This window comes from Eptatretus burgeri, chromosome 17 (assembly GCF_056783735.1).
Source record: "Eptatretus burgeri isolate ZD-2024b chromosome 17, Ebu_testis_v1, whole genome shotgun sequence".
Lineage (NCBI taxonomy): Eukaryota > Metazoa > Chordata > Myxini > Myxiniformes > Myxinidae > Eptatretus > Eptatretus burgeri.
Window position 1 is genome coordinate 4,552,656 of NC_140977.1, and position 22,057 is coordinate 4,574,712.

General features: G+C 42.4%; 1 protein-coding gene across 2 annotated transcripts in view; it reads right to left on the reverse strand.

The window, feature by feature from the left end:
- Nucleotides 1-22,057, reverse strand: part of LOC147009147 (uncharacterized) — an 89,511-nt gene that overhangs the window by 65,548 nt on the left and 1,906 nt on the right. Inside the window, exons 2-3 of one of the 2 annotated variants that reach the window (XM_085862709.1) lie at nt 19,886-19,948; nt 18,120-18,179 (exon numbers count right to left, since the gene is read on the reverse strand). In XM_085862709.1, the coding sequence (XP_085718835.1) occupies nt 18,120-18,179; nt 19,886-19,948 (123 nt within the window). The remainder of the gene's footprint in view (nt 1-18,119; nt 18,180-19,885; nt 19,949-22,057) is intronic. The other variant, XM_085862710.1, reaches the window with a different exon arrangement.

The following is a 22,057-nucleotide window of genomic DNA, read 5'->3' on the forward strand; positions in this document are numbered from 1 at the left end:
ATTTTTTATATTAAAGGTAATTTTAAAATTATCGTTAACTACTATTGAACGAAATGTCATTTCACCTGATATATTAACATCCTTTATTTCATCAGGATTTACATCTTTAGGGTTGTTGAAAAAAATACAAATTTCTCCTTGCATATTACAGATGGTCTTATCTTTTCTTTCTAAAGCTTCATCCATAAGGTTTTTGTTCTTTGATACTTTTTCTTGTTTCATTGCTTTTTCTAGTTTTGAATATATTACTAGAAGGAGAGGAGAAACTTTTGTTAGAGATACTTTAATTGATGTTCTACCAGGTATACTAAAAGCCCTTCCACTGAAGGAAATTGAAGAACTCATATTATTTACCATAATAGTTTTTATCCAATGGTTGTTATATTTATCTTTGTTCAATTTTACATCCTTGACATATTTCTCAGTATCTTTAACAGATGAAGAGATTGATTGAAACTTGTCTTTTGTGTCTTGAAACATTGTATTTATTAAGTGAAAAAGTTGGAGGATAAAATGTTTTTAAGCACAGATTCACCTATAAATTAAATGAAATTTTCATCAAGAAAATTTTAGTTTAAGCAAAGTTTTATTCTATAAATATGGTGAATACAACGTACTGCGATGTTTGTAATCACGAATATAAACATTATAGAAAACACCTCCAAACCAACAAACACACATTTAATCTATTTCATCAAATATCTCCTCTTGAGTTGGAAAGAAAACATTGTGATATCTGTTCAAAGGATGTTTTGAAGAGTAGTTATAATAAACATCTTCAATCATAAAAACACAAGAAAAATGAGTTTAAAGTAAAGGGAGACTATTATATTAAAAACACTGATGGGGCATTTAAAGGGCATATAAAAATAAGGATTTTTCAATTTGGAGAACCCGGTCCATCATCAATAGCTGAATCAATTGAAATAGTGAAACCCGATGTTGAAAAATTTATTAAAAAGACATTAAAAGAAATGAAAACTTTAAAGTTTTATATGGGAGTGAAAATGAATATGAAAAGACAAGATGAAGAACATACTCCTTATATGAGAACAGGTCTTCATTTTATAACATCATTTCAAGATTTTTTGAATAGTGGGGTTTATGAAGAACTATCAAGACAAGAGGAGGATGTTGATAATACAGTGGTAGGAAGTGGATTCAATATTAAAAAAATCATCTTTTTAGATATACACATTCTAAAATCAAACCCTCTTAAAGCTTCTTCTTATATTGAATTACCAAAAGAAATAAAACGAAAGAAGGCAGTTGTTAATATTAAGAACAATGATAATAAATGTTTTCTCTGGTCTGTTCTTGCTCACTTTCATCCACCAAAATGTAATTCAGAAAGAGTAAAACAATATATGAAATATGAGAATACCTTGGACATTAAAGATTTTAAATTCCCAATGTCACTAACAGATATTCCTAAATTTGAGAAAAAGAATAATCTTTCTATTAATGTATATGGATTAACAGATACAAACAAAGTTCAAATATTAAAAATTTCAAACAACTATAAAAATGAAGAAACACACATTGACCTTTTATATTTTAGTGTTGGAAAGAATTCACATTACACATACATCAATAATTTATCAAGATTAATCTCTTCTCAGGTATTCAGAACAGCAAACAAAATATATCCTTGTAAGCGATGTCTTAATTCATTTCATACAAAAGAACGATTAGAACAACATTCAAAATATTGTAGTAATCATAAATCAGCTGTAATTACAATGCCTAAACCTGGTGAAAAGATTTATTTTGAAGATTATAATAAATCTATCATGCACCCATTTGTGATATACGCTGATTTTGAATGTATCCTTAAAAAGATAAATACTGCTTCTCCTAATCCAAAAGAACCATATACAAATAAATATCAAAAACATATTCCTTGTGGTTTCTGTTATTATATCAAATCATCTGTTGGAGAAAAGTATAACAAACTTGAACATTATCGTGGAAAAAATGCTTCACAAGAGTTTGTAAAACGATTAGAAAAGGATTGTATAAGACTCACTAAATTAATGAAAGAAACAAATGAACCGATGAAATTAACCAAAGAAGAAAAATTAGAATTTAGAATGAACAATATCTGTCATATTTGTGAGGGGGAAATTAAGGAGTCTAAAGTTAGAGACCATTGTCATCTTACTGGTAAATATAGAGGTCCCACTCATTCCTGTTGTAATCTTAATTATAAATTACCTTCTTTTATTCCAGTCTTTCTTCACAACAGCGCCAACTATGATACACATCTATTTATAAATGAACTTTCAAAAACACCAGGGAATATTTCTGCCATAACAAACACAAGTCAAAAGTATATTTCATTTTCAAAAATGATATTCACAAAACCTTTAACTCATATTAGGTTTCTAGATTCTTACAAGTTTATGGGAACACCACTAGCCTACCTCGCATCAAATCTAAGCTCCACGGACTCTTTTCCAAATCTTAATTCATTCTTTCCAAAAGAGGAAATTCTCACTAAAGAGGAAATTCAGATTAAAGAGAGAATTCAAAGTAAAGAGGAAACTCTAATTAATGAAGAAATTCTAACTGAAGATGAAATTCTAATTATAAAGAAAATTCGAACTAAAGAGGAAATTCAGATTAAAGATGAAATTCTGATTAAAGAAGGAATTCTTACGAGAGAGGAAATTCAAACAAGGAATGAAATTCAAAGTAAAGAGAAAATTCTTACAAGTAAGGGAATTTATCCTTATGATTATATGGATTCATTTATGAGATTTAAAGAAACACAACTTCCTTCAAAAGAAAGTTTCTATAATAACCTTTATGAAGAAGAGATAAGTGATAAGGAATATAAACACGCACAAGAAATATGGAAAATATTTAAGATAAAGAACCTTGGAGAATATCATGATTTATATCTAAAAACAGATGTTTTATTGTTAGCTGATGTGTTTGAGGCTTTTAGAACACTCTGTCATAATAAAAATTGTTATGGATTAGACCCTGCCCACTATTTCACAGCTCCTGGTTTAGCTTGGAGTGCAATGTTGAAAATGACAAAACAAGATATAGATTTAATCAGTGATGTTGATATGCTTTTGATGATTGAGAAGTCCAAGAGAGGTGGAATATCACAAGTATGTTCAAAAAGATATGCGAAAGCAAATAATAAATATCTCCCAAATTATGATAGTGAAAAAGATAGTAATTATTTGATGTATTTTGATGCTAATAATTTGTATGGATGGGCAATGTCTCAATCTCTGCCTTATGGTAAATTAGAGTGGGTGGAAGAAAAGGATTATGAAAAGGCTTTGATGAATATTGTTATTTCTTCTCAAGAGGAATTGAATGACGAAGAAGAAGGTTATTATTTTGAAGTTGATTTGAGGTACCCGAGTGTTCTTCATAATAAGCATAAAGACCTTCCTTTTGCATGTGAGAAAGAAACCCCAAAGAAAGAATGGTTCAGTGATTATCATAAAAGTTTTAATATTAAAGGCAAATCAACAGAAAAGTTATTAACAACATTCTATGATAAAGAGGGATATGTTTTACATCAGAGAAGCTTAAAACAGTTTTTGAGAGAAGGATTGAGAGTAGCTAAAATTCATAGAGTTTTAAAATTTAAACAAAGTCCTTGGGTGAAAAAGTATATTCAATTCAATACAGATATGAGAGCAAATACAAAAGTAAAATTTGAAGGGGACTTTTATAAATTAATGAATAATGCTGTATTTGGAAAGACTATGGAAAATGTTAGAAACAGGCAAAACATTAGATTCGCAACATCTTGGAAAGAAGCTTCGTGATTGATAAATAAACCAAGTTTTGAGAGAGAAGAGGTTTTTTCAGAGAACTTTTCTGCAATTCATATGAAAAAGGAAAGTATTGTAATGGATAAACCAATTTATATTGGAACAGCAGTTCTTGATTTATCAAAGATATTGATGTATGATTATTTGTATAATGACTTAAAGAAAGAGTATGGCGAAAATGTTTCATTGTTGTATATGGACACTGATAGTTTTATCCTAGATATAAAAACTGATGATGTTTATGAAGATATGAAGAAAAATATTGAAGTATATGATACAAGTAATTTCAGCAAGAAGAGTGAGTTATTTTCCAAAAAGAATGAAAAGGTTATTGGTAAGTTTAAGGATGAGTTGGGTGGAAAAGTAATGAGTGAGTTTATTGGATTGAGAGCAAAGGCATATGCTTATAAGTATGGTGAACAGATTGATAAGAGGTTAAAGGGAATAAAGAAATATGTAATAAAGAAATATGTAATAAAGAAATCAATAACTTTTAGAAATTATTATAATTGTTTGATGAATAAGAAAGAAGAATATAGGAAAATGAATACAATAAGAAGTTATAAACATAACATATATAGTGAAGAAGTAAATAAAAAGGCATTAGGAGCCTTTGATGATAAGAGATGTATTTTAGATAATGGAATAGATTGTGTTCCAGATGGATATTGTATGATAGAGTTTATAGAATAGATTGTTTTTTAACGATGGGAAGATGGATTGGAGTTTTTAAGGGATACCGCCGCATTTTTTCACAATATATAAATGGTCAAACCAAGTATTAATCAAACTAAAGAGTGGAGAAAATCTCAGTCTTGGTATATAAATGTAAAACATAATGAATGTGAAAAATATCAAATAAGTCTTATTGAAAAAATAACTTCAACAAAGGTCAATAAAACAAATGAGGGAATCAATTTAAAAACTAGTAAGTTCGAGGATGTAAAGAAAAAATTAATATTATTGAATGGACTGAAAACTTTGTTGGTTATCAATTGAACAATGGAAAAACAATTTACTATATTCTCAAAATGATATGTGGCTCTGGAGATGGTCAAACAAGAGCATTAAGAGAAGTTTATCATTTCGTAATGGCACAAAAGGGGTATCTTAAAAAATATAAAGATTCAAATGTTTTGTTTGTCAATATTTTAGATGGGGATTATTGTGCAAAGAAAATTAAACTATTGAAGGAATTTGAGAATGAACAAATCTTTATAGGTTCAATGAGTGAGCTGTTCAACCCCCAGGTGTTCAATTCAATGAGGTTCAACCTCCAAGTTAAAAGGGGAGACAAATAAATATACCTTGGGATAAAAAGGGGGTTTATGTTTAGGGAAAAAAAAAGGGAATCGCTGAAAATCCCCCATTCATTTACATGGGGAAAAGTCAGCCAGAATCAGTATTCTTACCCTACTCATATTGTTGCGGTTGAGGAAATTCGCAAACCACCATTCAGGTCCCGTAGGTGAGGTATCTCTGTAAGTACATGTGTAGTTAGCCCCAAACCCGTTGTTTAGCGGGAATAAATGTGATTCATTCGGGCTGCGACCCTTTAAGATAGCCGTTTTTCTGTTCTATCTTTATTTTGAACCAACCACGTCTCAACCACCATCACACAACAACCACCAACCGCAACGCCGCTTCACAACAACAACAACGCCAACAGCCACGACCTTTACCTTCACAGCACACCATCCCGCAACCATCGTATCACCGCCATTCCAAGCATCACCGTGGCCAGGGACCGCCACTTTAGACCCTCCACCACCTTCCCCTCTCCTGCGGCCATTCCCGCACCGCTTGTGGGCACCGAGCGTCAGGCTGTCCTGGACTCGTACAGGGCGCGCGCCGAGCCGCGATACAAAGTGCGGCCTTTCCGAGGAGAAGTCGGATCAGGAATGATACACGCCCACTTCTGATCCGTCCAATCAGCAAGCGCGGGGCGGTTTGGCCCTGCCTCCAGGCGCGTCGGAGTAGAATCGATATATGCAAATTCGAGGATCAGGGGAGAATCACGCCCATTTTTCTCCGTCCAATGGGCGAGCGTGGCTCCTCCCCCGAGCTCGTTCTGATCCAGAAATTTGCAAATGGGTTCTCCTGCCGTACTATAAAGCGCCGAGCGCGGGGCGAATTTAGTCAGTTTTGGGCTCGGGTGAGTTGGAGAAGTGTGGCAGCAGCAGAGAGTTTTTCGGTCAAGGGAGTTGGAGAAGAGTCAAGGCGAGTTGGAGAAGTGTGGCAGCGGCAGAGTGTGGCAGCAGCAGTCAAGACGGGTCTGGAGGAGAGTCAGACTGTCGGGGTTCGGAGTCTGTCGGGGAGCTGCAGAGAGGGGAAGCCGGGAGCGCGGTCGAGGTCGCAGTGGAGTCGCTCGTCACGGGACCCAAGCAAGCCAGCTATCCTCTTTCCCCAGAGCATCAACAATCCCCCCCCCCCGCGCTGAGATAGTGCGGAAAGGGGGCCCCGTTCCCACCCCATTCCAAGGAGTGCCAACGAAACCCGCGGAGGAGCGCGGAGTCGGGGCACCGCCGCCACATTTGTGGCGCTCATCACAAGACGGGTCGGCTCCACCCGGTCTCGCGCCCACAGGCCCCGTCTATCCCCTTGTCGTTGAGGGTAGCCCTTTTCTTTTGCTTTTGAGTATATGTGTTGTCGGCGCCGTCTGTAAAGTAAAACTGTGTAAGTGTTGCCGTGTGCTCGCGTAGTCGGTAGTAGATCTGCATTGTTGTGTTTCTTTTGTAACATCTGCTTTTGGTGCATAATTGCTGTAATTGAAAATGTGTGCTTTCCGTGTGCCGCGGAATAAATGTGCATTATGTTGAACTGTTTTTCCCGTTTCGCTTCGTCTTTTCTTTAATTGAATCTCCATCTTGCTTCACGTAAAGGGTTGGTAGTGGGCTTAATACGCCCGATAATTAATCGGAACCGTCGAGGCCGACGTTAACACCGCTCGGTTATCCCAATAGTACGGAACGGGTCGCTTAAGTGGCCCATGTCCGGAGTCGACCTGCGGCGAGGTGCGATCGCCCGGTCTACCCTCCGTGTGGGTACTTAGGTAGGTCGAATTTGGCGAACAACCCTATCCCACGCGGGGGGCCGATTGGCACGATCGTGGTGAGGCCGAAAGGCCCACCCGTGACTAGTTCCCGGCGTTAGTCCGAGAGGGTCACGACAGAATTGTCCGTCCGGTGGGCGACGTGCCGCGATTCGAGTTACGTGGCCGCTCGCACGCCGGCGGGCGCGAATTCGTAACAATATACAAACAATCACCCAAATCAACTGAAACAAGTATTAAAAGAATTTAATAACATAGAAGGATTTAATCCATACCAAAATATATAAAATATGTAGTATTTTATTACTTTAAAAAATTGCACACAAAAAATAAAATAAAAAAATCCTCACCCCCCTCCTCCCTCCCACAATGTATAGCGACGTTTGGTGAGGCGCCGACCTCCACACCTGCTCCCCACCCCCTCCCCTTTCCTTGCTCTTCCCCCCTTCCACACCCATCCTCGCTCCCTCCCCTCTGTCTCTCCCCCCACCCCCATCTCTCCCCCCCTAAATATTCCCATCAGAGAAGCGACTGGTTGTATTTGCTAGCACTGAAATATATGCAACACACAAAGAGGAAGATCGAAATAGAAATGCAAAATTCAAAGCCCGTCCACATTTAAAATGTATAGCCTTTTATATTGAGAGCCTTCTTCTTTTATTTGACGGGTGCAGGCACACACGCTGACACCGACCCAGAGCTACTTTTCTATATAGTTTAAGCATTTTATGAAAACAAATCAAATGTAGAAAGTGAACCCACCCCACCTCTTAGGTCATTAGTTTTTTATAAGTTTATCGTCTGCTGTGGTTTGCAGTACCACACGGATTGCAAAACAAGCCAAGGCATGTATGCACTTGGAGTGGTGATAGAGCAGCAAACATGGTGTGTTTACTTGACTTTCTATTCCATGTGCGAGACACAAATGTTGATCTGAGTCGTAGTACCATGGAATATGGTAGTATCAGGGTACGGCAGTATCATGGATCTGAACTGTACGAATTGTACATCATGATATCTTTTGACATTTTACGTTTGGTGTGGGATTGTGTTAGAATAACGTCAGAGGATATCGTGATGCTAAACCATAAGAGGATTGTGGTGTCGTATTGTGGTGTTATTCTTCATGGTTCTTCTTCTTCATCCATCACAATCCCACAACAAAAGTAAAATGTCAAAAGATGTTGTGATGGTAATCCATAATAGGATTGTGATGTCGTATTTTGGCATCGCAATGTGGTGTGGAAGAAAAATAATTATATTCATGTATTCTTAATTCTAATTGTAATCTAAATTCTTAATTCTAATCTAATTCTAATATTCTTAAATGCTGGTACTTTATATTTTTAATTTTTGTGCTATAGTCGAATTGGCTGTCAGTAATGTTTCCCTTTTCCCCAAGAGTCTTTTGACCTACATATTGATAAAAGAAATATTTTACTATGAAGAAAGGTCTTGTTCGCTGCATAGAAACAGGGTGACCTGGTTGATAACACTGCAACTTTTGCCATGATTGTGTCATTCTCTCCCTTCCACCCAAAGTGGACACGTATTGCAGTTTTGAGTTCTTTTGCCTCATGCTTTTCAGCTCATCCCGAAGATGAATTGCAAAATGTCTCACCCTCCCATTCTTTGGAATGTCATATTGTATGTCAGAAGAATTGCTTCGGGCTTCTGTTTCAGTGAAGTCCATCAAATGTTTCAGTGAATCATTCAATGTTCTTCCTTCGTATATATGAAATTACAGATTCTCCTTTGGTATGTGATCCAACTTGTGGAAATTGAGTTATTTTCCACCACAGTGGTGCCATTCCAACCTCGTTTGGTTGTTTTTTTTTGAAATTTCATCCCTCTATGGTTTTACATTAAAAAAAAAAATTACGTGTGTGTGTGTGTGTGTGTGTGTGTGTGTGTGTGTGTGTGTGTGTGTGTGTGTGTGTGTGTGTGTGAGTGTGTGTGTGTGTGTGTGTGTGTGTGTGAATAAAAATATATATATATATATATATATATATATATATATATATATATATATATATGTTGTTACGTTTGGGGGGGGGTATGCATTCAAAGGGTAATTAGGATGTTTAATTAGGTATGCCATGCTGTTCGAGTTTACCAGGATCTCGATGTAATAAGTAGCAATTCAGTGGTGATAAGTTGTCTAGTAAATGTTCATTTCTTCAAGGGGGAAATGATAATTGTCACGTAATTAGATAGGGACACGGGATAGGGTAAGGGTGTCTGCGTAAACCCCTTTTAGTAGTCCCTGGAGGCTGGCCGTGACGTCACAGGACAGGGCTGCGGATGGCTCCACCCCGTGATCACGATTGGCGGAAGGCGACGGTGGTGGGCCAATAAAACAGCTCGATTGGAAGTGACGAGGACAGGAGGATAAAAAGGTTCTGTTCGGGGTCGAAAAGGAAGAGGAAGAAGATCGGGACAAAAAGATCGTGTTTTTTTGGTGTGGAGGCTGTTGCGCGGGAAGCGTACTTGTTGTTGTGCTGATTTGATCGTGTTCTTCATTGTGTCTTGGAGCCTTGCTGAGCCTCGTGCCTCACCTTGGTTGGCGCTGGGGTTCTGCTGATTCGGAGTACGGGGTCGAACGGCGGGTGGACCTGCCTCCCTCTCCTGCTCGCAATTTGGCGCCAAAACTGGTTCCCTGGCGGCTGTGTGCGGACTTGGGCCAGGACCAGGAGGTCGACAGTACCACGGTTTCTCCTGCCCCCCCCCCCCCTGACGAGAGCAAGGCCAGCTCGTCTGACGCTGATCCAGGGACAGTTGCGTCCACACCACGGTCCAGCCTGACCACCAGAAGTAGCTACGTTGTGTGTGTGTGTGTGTGTGTGTGTGTGTGTGTGTGTGTGTGTGTGTGTGTGTGTGTGTGTGTGTGTTTGAGAATTGTATATTCATTGGAATTGTCTGCGTTTTCCCCACGCCCGATCCCACACCATCCCGTCGAATCGCCCCGGATCCCTTTTCTTGCCGAGTCTTGTTATTTCTGGTTAATAATAAAAACAAATAAACATCATCAACTCAGTGAAAAGTGACTCGTGCCACCTTCCTCGTCCCGTTTGCGGTAGAGCGATTAAAACCGCCATGTTTGGGTTAAAAATAAATAAACCGCCTCCATCGTTTCGGCTCATTCTACGTTGGCGGGACTGTTCAAGTCCCGTGGACGTCACATTGGTGTCAGGGTGTTGGATGTTCGAACCCCTCTAAATTATATTTGGTATCGGGAGAATATACCAAGATTAAAATCTCGCCACGAATTGGAATATAAAATTATTACAGAAAAGCGCGCGAGCGCGGGAAAATTTTGGCGGGATTTTTCAAATTTAAATTAATTGGCGGCAAACGGGACTTCTGCACCATGGCGGATGTGCAGATGTTTGAAGAGGAAGGCCACGTGTCTGGCAGCGAGTCGGGGGAAGAAGGGAGAGACGGGGGTAGGGTTGGAACCTCCCCCATTCCGAGCGTGGACCGTGCTTCATTGCCCGTAATGGGGCCGGCAGCGCCGGAAACCGGTGAGATGACGATCCAGACACTGTTGGAACGTTTAATAGCGGACATGACGGTACAAATGGCAAATCGATTCGTGACACAGAGGGCAGAAATGACGGCACAAATGGAAAATCAATTCGTGACACAGAGGGCAGAAATGACGGCACAGGGGGCAGAAATGACAGCACAAATGGAAAATCAATTCGTGACACAGAGGACAGAAATGACGGCACAAATGGAAAATCAATTCGTGACACAGAGGGCAGAAATGACGGCACAAATGGAAAATCAATTCGTGACACAGAGGGCAAAAATAACGGCACAGGGGGCAGAGATGGCGGATCGATTGGGGGTAATGGGGGAACAGTTGGGTGCACGGATTGATTTAATGAGGGATGAATTGGGGGAAAAGATGGAGAAAATGAAAACTGAGATGCAGGAGTGTGTGAATGTTAAATTGGGAGAAATACAAAGTAAATTCGAGGATAGATTGGAGGAAACAAAGGTAGAAATTACATTGGAGGGGGAAAATATACAAAAAAATTGGTAGATAAAATTGATGCAACGAACATTCGGGTTGATAAAGTGGATGAAAGCCTGGAACGTCATCGTGCCTGTGTGGATGCTCGTATGCAGCTGCAAGTTGAAGAGTGGGGAGAGCTGAGGAAGCAAGGGATGAATTTGGCGGAGGAGGTAAAAGGATTGGAGGCTCGTTTGGACGAACAAGATAAAATTATGAGCCAAGATGAAGTCTTGGATAAAGGCCTGGTAGAGCCGTCTTTTGGAAGTAGAGTGTCCGGGTTGGTTGAGGAGCAGCTACAAACTCGCGACGGAGCCTTGGAGGAGGTTGTGCGGGCCCAGAAGATCCTGTGGGAAGAGGTGAATCGGTCCATTCAACGTTTGGAACAGGAGGAAAAATTGACCCATGAGACCCTCACCACAAAACATCTTTGGCCACAGTGGGCTCCGAAATTGGATACGCAGCCACAAGGGTGTTTGATCCCTGGGCTGGATTCGGACAAGGGAGAAACTGAGAAGCGGGCCACCGTAAAAGTGATCCCCCTGGTAAATTTCGACGGGTCAGGGAGCGTTGAAGCTTTTCTGACGCAATTTGAGTGTATTTCCCGACTAAACGGGTGGAATGAGCGGGAACGTACAGGGAATTTGGTGGCAACGTTGCAGGGACCAGCCGCAGATGTGTTAAACGTGATCGCGGAGGGGATGTTGACCAGCTCCCACATTTGCGAGGCGTTGAGCCGTCGGTTTGGGTTCGCGGCAAACTGTGATCTGGTGCGGGCCCAGCTCCAGCACCGCAGATTAAAGCCGGGTGAGACAGTGCAGGAGCTGGCACAGGACATTTACCAATCAGTCAGGATCGCGTATCGGGACCTTACAGTGGAGGCATGGGACAGACTGGCACTCGAGAAATTTTTAGCTGCTCTTCCTGACCCTGAGGTCCGAGCGCTAGTGGAGCTACAGGATCCACCCACCGTGCACCGAGCGGCCGAGTGCGCAGCCAGGCTGGCCTCGTGGAGTCGGCCGGGTTGGGTGCCCGAGAGGCCATCGGTGACGATCCGACAGGCAGAGATTCAGGATCAGGGAGGGGGGCTGGGAGAAATTGGCATTACCCAAATGTTTCAGGAAATTTGCCAGAAACTGTTAAGTTTGATAAGGGGTAATTCGGTAGTTGGTGTGCCAAAGCGGCGGGGTCCAGCCCAGCCAATAGAGCAATTCGATTATGGCCGAGGGGGTTCGGAACCGGAAGAGACATTACACCGATACCCACGGGGGCCTTTTATGGGGAGTTGTTTCCGGTGCGGGCGAAGAGGACACATGCAACGATATTGCAGGTACCCGGCGATGGAGGGACCCTCCAATAGACTTTTAGACTCAGAGAGGGTGAATCCTCCTGCTGAACCGCCAGGTCTATCCGAGATGCCCTTTCATAAGTCGGGTCCGGAGATCACTGTCGGGGGTCGGGGAGACTAGATTGGGCTGAGCATATACGGCCATGCTCGGCTGCTGAGATTGTGGCGAAGTGCCCTCCTTTGGTGGAAAAAAATGAATTGTGGGAAAATTGGCATGGGTTTGTAAGTTCTGCTGGGTTTTAGAGTGACAATCGGGACAGTGGGTAATTGGTAACAAAGCGGGCACAAGTGGCTGTCCAATGGCTGGTGTGTGGATCGGGTGAGAAGTGCTGTGTGAGTTGTTTTAAGTTAAGAAGTGAAATGTATGGTGCACACATTGATTTTTTATTGGACATGGTGTGGTAACAGGGAAGGTCATGGTCGGCGAAGTGTTAGAAATGCAGGTGTCACATGTAAGGCCGATGGGGTGGGGGAGTCATGTGGGTTTTGTGGGTGGGGATGATGTGCTTGTCCACAGGGATTGCTGAAGCTCACGGTGAGCGTGAATTGCGACCCCCTTCAAGGAGATTCACCACCTGGTGGCTAATGGTGACAGTGTCTGGAGGCAACTGGGAGAGGGTCTGGTTGGGCGACCAAGGCGGGTAGGACCTTGGCGACCCAGGAAGGCCAGAGGAGCCAGTGAGACCCCTTCCAGAGTGTTGTACGGGATTAGAGCTGATGGCTACCAGGGGGGAGGGAATCAAAGGGAGCGGGGCGGAGAAACGTCCGGGTTGGATTAAAGCTTACCTGTGGGCATGGTTGCACCTGAGATGCCCCCATCATCTTGTGGTAACCCACCCCACGGCCACGACGGGATTTAGCCTGCATGATTAAAATGAGGACCATGACCTGGAAATGTGATGATGACCATGGTGTGAATGTTGTGAAGATGTGTGAGTCCCACTCGATCCCGCACAACTTGACATGTGCAGCAAGGGCATGATGTCCGCATAATTTTGGGGCAAGCAAATTTGAAAATTGGCTCCCCAGGTAACGCTGGGTCTATTAGCATCCACTGGGGGAGGCGGTCAAGTGTAAATATCCTGTGAATCGTGTCGTTAAGGCTTAGAGTAGGAATGTAAAGTATAAGTGTTGTGTTTTTGTGGAACCTTTTGTTTCCCCTCCCCAGATCACTGGAAGAGCGTTGGGCAAGAGCGATGATCCAGAAGATGGAGTGCAACTTCGCTCAGTGCTCTCATGTGATAAAATAAAAATTAAAAAAAAAATTAAAAAAACGAATGATTGTTTAGGCGAGGATAAGGCCATAAGGGGTAGTACATTAAGCAGGATAGGTAAGTTAGCTGCGACTCGCTGCCCATTACCCCTCCTACTTTATTTCGTTAGGTTAATTAGGTGTGAGTCAGTAAGTGTTAAGGCTGGTACGGTAGCGCCTGTGATATACCTTGCAGGAGCTGCGGTACCAGAGGAGGGGGCAGTGTTACGTTTGAGGGGGGGTATGCATTCAAAGGGTAATTAGGATGTTTAATTAGGTATGCCATGCTGTTCGAGTTTACCAGGATCTCGATGTAATAAGTAGCAATTCAGTGGTGATAAGTTGTCTAGTAAATGTTCATTTCTTCAAGGGGGAAATGATAATTGTCACGTAATTAGATAGGGACACGGGATAGGGTAAGGGTGTCTGCGTAAACCCCTTTTAGTAGTCCCTGGAGGCTGGCCGTGACGTCACAGGACAGTGCTGCGGATGGCTCCGCCCCGTGATCACGATTGGCGGAAGGCGACGGCGGTGGGCCAATAAAACGGCTCGATTGGAAGTGACGAGGACAGGAGGATAAAAAGGTTCTGTTCGGGGTCGAAAAGGAAGAGGAAGAAGATCGGGACAAAAAGATCGTGTTTTTTTGGTGTGGAGGCTGTTGCGCGGGAAGCGTAATTGTTGTTGTGCTGATTCGATCGTGTTCTTCATCGTGTCTTGGAGCCTTGCTGAACCTCGTGCCTCACCTTGGTTGGCGCTGGGGTTCTGCTGTCTCGGAGTACGGGGTCGAACGGCGGGTGGACCTGCCTCCCTCTCCTGCTCGCAATTTGGCGCCAGAACTGGTTCCCTGGCGGCTGTGAGCGGACTTGGGCCAGGACCAGGAGGTCGACAGCACCACGGTTTCTCCTGCCCCCCCCCCCTGACGAGAGCAAGGCCAGCTCGTCCGACGCTGATCCAGGGACAGTTGCATCCACACCACGGTCCAGCCTGACCACCAGAAGTAGCTACGTTGTGTGTGTGTGTGTGTGTGTGTGTGTGTGTGTGTGTGTGTGTGTGTGTGTGTGTGTGTGTGTGTGTGTGTGTGTGTGTGTGTGTGTGTGTGTGTGTGTGTGTGTGTGTGTACTTGGCGCCTTAGAGGGTTTGAGAATTGTATATTCATTGGAATTGTCTGTGTTTTCCCCACGCCCGATCCCACACCATCCCGTCGAATCGCCCCGGATCCCTTTTCTTGCCGAGTCTTGTTATTTCTGGTTAATAATAAAAACAAATAAACATCATCAACTCAGTGAAAAGTGACTCGTGCCACCTTCCTCGTCCCGTTTGCGGTAGAGCGATTAGAACCGCCATGTTTGGGTTATAAATAAATAAACCGCCTCCATCGTTTTGGCTCATTCTACGTTGGCGGGACTGTTCATGTCCCGTGGACGTCACAATATATATATATATATATATATATATATATATATATATATATATATATATATATATATATATATATATATATATATATATATATATATATATATATATTTTGTTACGGTTGTGGAAATTCACAGAACATCATTCAGGTTCCCCGAAGATCAGTTATTTCGATAAGCGTGTGTTCCAGGTTAGATTTCCCCACCAATGTATAACGGGCATTGCTCGTGTGCCGGGCTGTGCATCTCTGAGTTAGCCGTTATTCTGTTCTATCTTATATTTCAAATAAAGAACAACTCAACAACCTCGTCAATCTCCACAACACAGCGACCCTCCTCGAAAAACAAAAACACCACTCCCAGAAAGCCACCCGAAGAAGGAAACAGAAATGACGGTTGGGGCGGGTTCCTCAGAACAGCGTAAACACGGATGACGGTTATTACAACAACAGAGCCAAGCCGATCACTCCTGGGATTTTCCCCCGCGCGCCGGGAAGGGAGGGCGAATGCCCCGGACCCAATAAAAAGCCGCGTTCGCTGGCCAAAAAGGCAGTTGAGTTGGTGTGTGGAGCTTGAACTCCAGAGTTGGGGAGAGTGCTTGAGTTGGGTGCTGGACTTCGTGGCTTGCAGTTGGCGGTGGGAGTGGAGAGACGCCCCGTTGGGAGCTGGAAAGTTCGGAGTTCGGGCAGTTGGTTTGCTGGGGGTTCGCCGGCGCAACCAGGAGGCCTGAGTCGAGACCCATTCACTCCTCCAGCGCGTCATCGGCTAGACCAGGCCGCAGTGGAGGCCGGACGACCAAGGGAGCCAGTCGGAGCTCGGGGAGTCCAGGCAAAGACACCGAGGGTCGCCGAACCAGGACCCAGCGAGTCACCACGAGGGTGGCCAGGTAGCCCGCTCGATCTCTCGGAGCCCCTTCGGTCATCCCGGCTCCGAGCAATTATAAAGGCTCACGAGCCCGGTTCTTTCTTTCTGGAGTTTTGCATGAAAGTCTGTGGCGCCTTGTCTACCTAAGTATAACTGATTAAGTGCATGATTGCGTACATAACAATAGACATCGGCTGTAGGTTTTTGCTCGTGTCCTGTCCCATTCCCCCATTCATTGCATATGTGCATTTTAAATAAATGTCCCCATTTTTAAATGTTAACCTGCTCGTTGTGTCACTTTCTGCTATTGACTGCCATGATGCGTTTGGAATATTAGCTGGCTGATTATAAGCCGATAAAATGTACATCTGGTCCGACGGGACTTGGCGATATAAAACCGCTCGGCAATCGCATACGGAACGAGCTGCTTAAGCGGCTCGTTTTCGTGCTGGCCCCGTTGAGGTATAAACTCCCGGCATTTCTGTCCGCGCGAATAGTTAGGTATATCGACAATCTGGCGATTGACCCTGTAGCACGTGGAGAGAATAGTTGGCTGGTTTATGGTCTGTTAAAAACACCCGCAGCTTGGTTTCGGTGTTGATCCGGAAGCTGTGACTAGATTGCCACGTTCGGTGGGCGCGCACGGCCACAATTGGGCTAAAGGCGGTCGTCCGCACGCCGGACAGGTGGAAATCTACAACAATATATATATATATATATATATATATATATATATATATATATATATATATATATATATATATATATATATATATATATATATATATATATATATGGCTGTGATGGATGTTTAGAAGAACTTCTTCTTCTTCTTCTTCTTCTTCTTCTTTCGGCTGCTCCCGTTAGGGGTCGCCACAGCGGATCATCCGTATGATCCGCATAGTGGTTTGGCACATGTTTTACGCCGGATGCCCTTCCTGACACAACCCTGGTCACCTCTTACGACACAGGGATATGGTACACCTATTTTAACCGGGGTATACACCGGCCCAGTACACTGGTACTCATTTTGCCGACCTCGGAAGGATGACAGGCTGAGTCAACCCCCTGGTGTATTAATTCAGTGGCTCAACGGGGCTTGAACTCAGGATCTTTTGGATCCCAAGCCGCTGCCCTAACCACTGCGCCAACACCAGGCTTGATGTTTAGAAGAACATGATTTTGAATTTCTTGATCAACAGTTTAATGGTAATTAAAATTAAAATTACATTTAATTATTTTCAGTCAGTTGCTCCATATCAGTAAAGATGTGCTTGTGATAGACAACAAGGTCGAGGCAGAAGAAGCAATTTGAATCAGATGCTGTTAGTGATGATAACTAAGCCTGGTGTTAGCTTCGCGGTTATGGTGGCTGGCATGGGATCACGGTCCTGAGTTTGAGCCGCGTCGGCTGCTGAATGGTGGGGATGCTTCCAAGATCAGCAAAATGAGTACCAGTGTACTGGTATCAGGGCACAGCATCAGCGGCTCAGTCGCGCCCCAACAAAATGATAGCTACCCGGCAGCCAAGCTGCCATATGCAAGAAGAAGAGAAGAAGTGACAATAACATAGGACTGGTACCTCAAGGCAAGTATGAATGTGAACATTACTCGTAAAATAACAGACACTGTGGTAACCGATGATGAAAAGGTGTGCGTGCACGTTAATATTTCGTCAATTTGGACGAAGGCTTCATTGAACTCATGTCATGATCAAATTTCTGTCTGTTAACAAATAGGAAGTCCAGTCATTTCCCAAGAGGAAAAAAATAAAAAATAAAACAAAAGAAAAAACAAGAATCACATCTCACCTCAAGCACATTGGTACACCCAATTACATGGAGATTCCCATCAACATCTGGAACAAAATTATCCCGCTGTATCTTGATGTTATCTCTATTAATGGGATTGCAAGTTAGTACCCAACTGATTCAATCATAACCGTCGATGTGTGAATATTCCCCACAAATATTGTGACGTTTCCTCACAATGTGTTGAACAAATTTGCTTTATTAACGGGCTTGGTATTTAACTTGTTACGTGACCTCAAGGCAAGTCCAACAACTATGAGAGAGAGATAGAGATAGAGATAGAGATATAGATATAGATAGAAATAAAGAGAGAAAGATAGAGAAAGAGAAAAAGATAGAGATAGAGAAAAAATAGAGATCGAGATAAAGATTGGGATGGAGAGAAAGATAGAGATAGAGAGAAAGATAGATAGATAGATAGAGAGACAGAGAGAGAAATCGAGAGAGAAAGAGATATAGATAGAGAGGTATAGAGAGATAGAGACACAACAAGCTCCAGTACAATGTACACTCATCAACCTGACAAGCAGAATGTTGTTGTGGTCCAGACCTTTGTCTTGAAAAGATTCATCTCCGAACTCAGACTTCACCTTCACTTGAACAATAAAACCTAAAACGAAAATATCTCATAAAAACTAAACAATGGTGTGACTGAATCAAAAGACTTTCGATTTATTTCAAGAAAAACTTTAAAAACAAATGACAAATTATATAAAACTCAAATTATAAAAATTATGCTGGATATTACAATTAAGAGTTTCATTTTCATGATTTTGTTCAAAGAAATAAACAATTAAACAGACAGGCCGACATACTAAAAGCTTACACTACTTCTCCACAGAACCAATCATTATGTCATGGCACTGTTATAGATCAATTTTGAAGGTACGGTAAAATCGTCAGGTTTGTAAGGTACTGGGGAAAGTTGTGCTGAAATTGTGATGATGTTGCTATTGGTAGAGGTAATGGTTATGAGGTCCGCATTTGAAGCTATTTGTATGTTCTCAAGTGGTTGTGGAATGTTGTGCATGAAAAGATAAAAAGTTTGTGGTGGAGAAGACTGAGCCTTGAGGGACTCCATTTGGAAAGTTGTTGTGGCTGTGGTTGTTGATTGTGGGCTCCTTCTGTTTACTTTTTATCTATTTTTCTCCTGCCTCAAGAAGTATTGCTATGTACAATTTTGTGTGCTCCGGTGTCCTTCAAGGTTCCTGCTGCCGTAGAATAATAAATGTTACCGTTGCAACCACAACACAAAGCTCCAATTCTCGCATCTTCTTCGCCAATCCTTCAGCGAGAGCTTATAACCCAAACTCAACTGGGTGATTTTGAGCTTTCCCTGACTGAGGGGTTGGGGGGTGCTCCAAGGCCCCCCCCCCACTCAGATCTCGGCCATCGGTGGTCCGATGAACTCAAAAATTTGCATACGCATAGATCATCATGCAGTGAACATGATGGTAAAAAAAATTCATAACATGTTAATTAATCCAATTAGTTACTCAATATGCTGATGTTATTCATTGTATAAAGAAACCTACAATTCTTGACATTGGAAACATGAGATAGCATGAAAAGTGTGGGTGAATTTTTTAGCTTACCCTGACTGGGTGGCGAGGGGGGGGGGGCTCCCAGCTTCCCCTTGCAGTGTGAGTTAAAGCAGGCATCGTTGTGATTAAACCGACGGTAATCTTTGTTCCAGGTAAATCGATCGTTTGCTCCAACAAGTGAATCGATTATTAACTTTCCAACAGTATGATTTCTGTTATTCTACAATAGCAGGGATTCTTTAGATTAAAGCATCACACACATGCACGCACGCACACACATGATAGATTTCATGCTAAAACTTGATGGACATATGTACCTTGGGAGAAATAACAAGTACTGCACTGGATATACGGTGGGAAAATTGATTCTATTGTAACATTATCATCAATAAATTACTAAAACTCTCATCTTGTATATATGTATGTATGTTCCCGAAATACAGTCAAAACGGTACACAATAGCGCAAAAATTTTAGGGCCACCTTACTCAACATTCACCTGCGGTGTGCAGTATCAAGTTTCGTTCAAATCGGGCAACGAAAAATTTATTTAAAATATCAATTTCCGATTCAGTCAAGTACTCTTCGGGAGTATTTGATCAATGCAAACAACCTCAGCGGTATAGTTCGCTGGAGCTATCTTTTTATTTTTTTATTCTTTTTTTTTTTAATGATTTTTTTTATTAACCAGTCACAACGGGAATCCAACAGGTTCACGGGTCGTCTAGGAAACAATAAAACTACAACATCAACAATGTGTTTGTGGTGCACACCTTCGTCGTGAAGGAAAGAATGATCGACAAACTCGGATTTCACTTTCACTTTCGCAATGATATCTGAAACAAAAACAATCCATTTGAGCCAAACTATAAAAGATGGAATAAAAAGTTTCATCAAAGGCCTACATCACAATATATTATCAAAAAATACTCACTTTACAATCTCAACGATATCTTTTAATTGTAACATGTCAGGATGTTCGTGTAACACGTACGCACCGGAGCTTATCTGCCCAAGAATTGCCAAATGGTCATTAGCCGAGTTTGCACAACCGGAGCGAGCCAGATCATGTGATTTTGACTTCCTGGTAAACAAAAGCAGGTTACCCAGCTAAATGAAATCTCATACGAAAATCGGCAATTTGGTGTCTGTGTGTGCGTGTGTGCGTGTGAGGCAGCGATGCATTCAGTCGTTACTTATCTAATCTCAACCAAACCTGCCAAGGGGACGAAAGGTCCTATGGGTGGAGGTTGAAGTGACTTCATTTGTCCCCCTTCCCAGGGTTTTTTTCTCCTCCTTGGACAAGCACTGTGTGAAGTTGTATAAATAGATTATTGTGGCCCTTAGTAGTCTTCCAATTTTCCGATTCCAACTCCCACTGCATCTACCTACCACACTGGGTTTCCATTCCAAACTGACGCGGGCCACACAGTCACTCACGGTCCTTGTAAAATTTGGAACCAGCTTAATGCATGTCGGGTCCCTATCATTGGCCTCCCATGGGTGTGAGCGTGCCATCTTCCAGGCCGTTCCGCCCCAAGGGAAGACCAAATAAAGTCTTACGCCCACCTCTCCAAGGCTCCGCAGCTCACATATTGCCACATTGGCCTGCTGTGCACCGGCCAAACAGTCCGTGGTGATTCCTCCGAAAGTGGAGGAATTATACCCGTCTCTTCATACGATACATTGATCCTTTTTAACGAATTCGTTGTATATCTGTCTGTCTATTGCAGGGGTCTCCAACCTTTTTGAGCGGAGGGCCACAAAACCAAAGTGGTGAGGGGCGGAGGGCCGCACCCAAAAAAAGGACGCTAAATTCCGAAAAAAATATATATATATATAATTAATATGCGGAAATTTAAACAAAAATTAGTGCTGAATATATTTTTCTTGCCAACGAATATGATAAATGAATATTTGTTAAAAACACATGTCTAATATGAATCAAAATCATAATAAAACTTCCAGAACGCTTTGATTATTGACCCTGACAAATTGGCAGTATCACGGGCCGCATTGTAATGTGAACTTAATATGGCACCGCGGGCCACATAAATCCGTCTAAGGGGCCGCAGGTTGGAGACCCCTGGTCTACTGAAAAGACATTGGGCCGCGACAAGCTTTTTGTGATTCCGCATCCTTCAGCCATTGAAAGATATTCTGTGTGCTCTGTTGTTGCTTTGGTGGAAGGAAATAAATGGTGTTTTGAATTTGAATTTAAATTTCCTCGACCCAAGAACGTCTCTTTCAACGCTTTCGACGAGGCGGGCTAATCTTTCTGTATTACACGGTAAGCTCTGCACCCTTTCACCTCAGTATTACACAGTAATCTCTGCACCCTTTCACCTCAGTATTACACGGTAATCTCTGCACCCTTTCACCTCAGCATTACACAGTAATCTCTGTACCGTTTCACCTCAGCATTACACAGTAATCTGTATCCTTTCACCTCAGCATTACACGGTAAACTCTGTACCCTTTCACCTCAGCATTACACAGTAATCTCTGTACCGTTTCACCTCAGCATTACACGGTAATCTCTGTACCCTTTCACCTCAGCATTACACAGTAATCTCTGTACCCTTTCACCTCAGCATTACACGGTAATCTCTGCACCATTTCACCTCAGCATTACACAGTAATCTCTGTACCGTTTCACCTCAGCATTACACGGTAATCTCTGTACCCTTTCACCTCAGCATTACACAGTAATCTCTGTACCCTTTCACCTCAGCATTACACGGTAATCTCTGTACCCTTCCACCTCAGCATTAAACGGTAAACTCTGTACCCTTTCACCTCAGCATTACACGGTAATCTCTGTACCCTTTCATCTCAGTATAACACAGTAATCTCTGCACCCTTTCACCTCAGTATTACACGGTAAACTCTGCACCCTTTCACCTCAGCATTACACGGTAATCTCTGTACCCTTTCACCTCAGT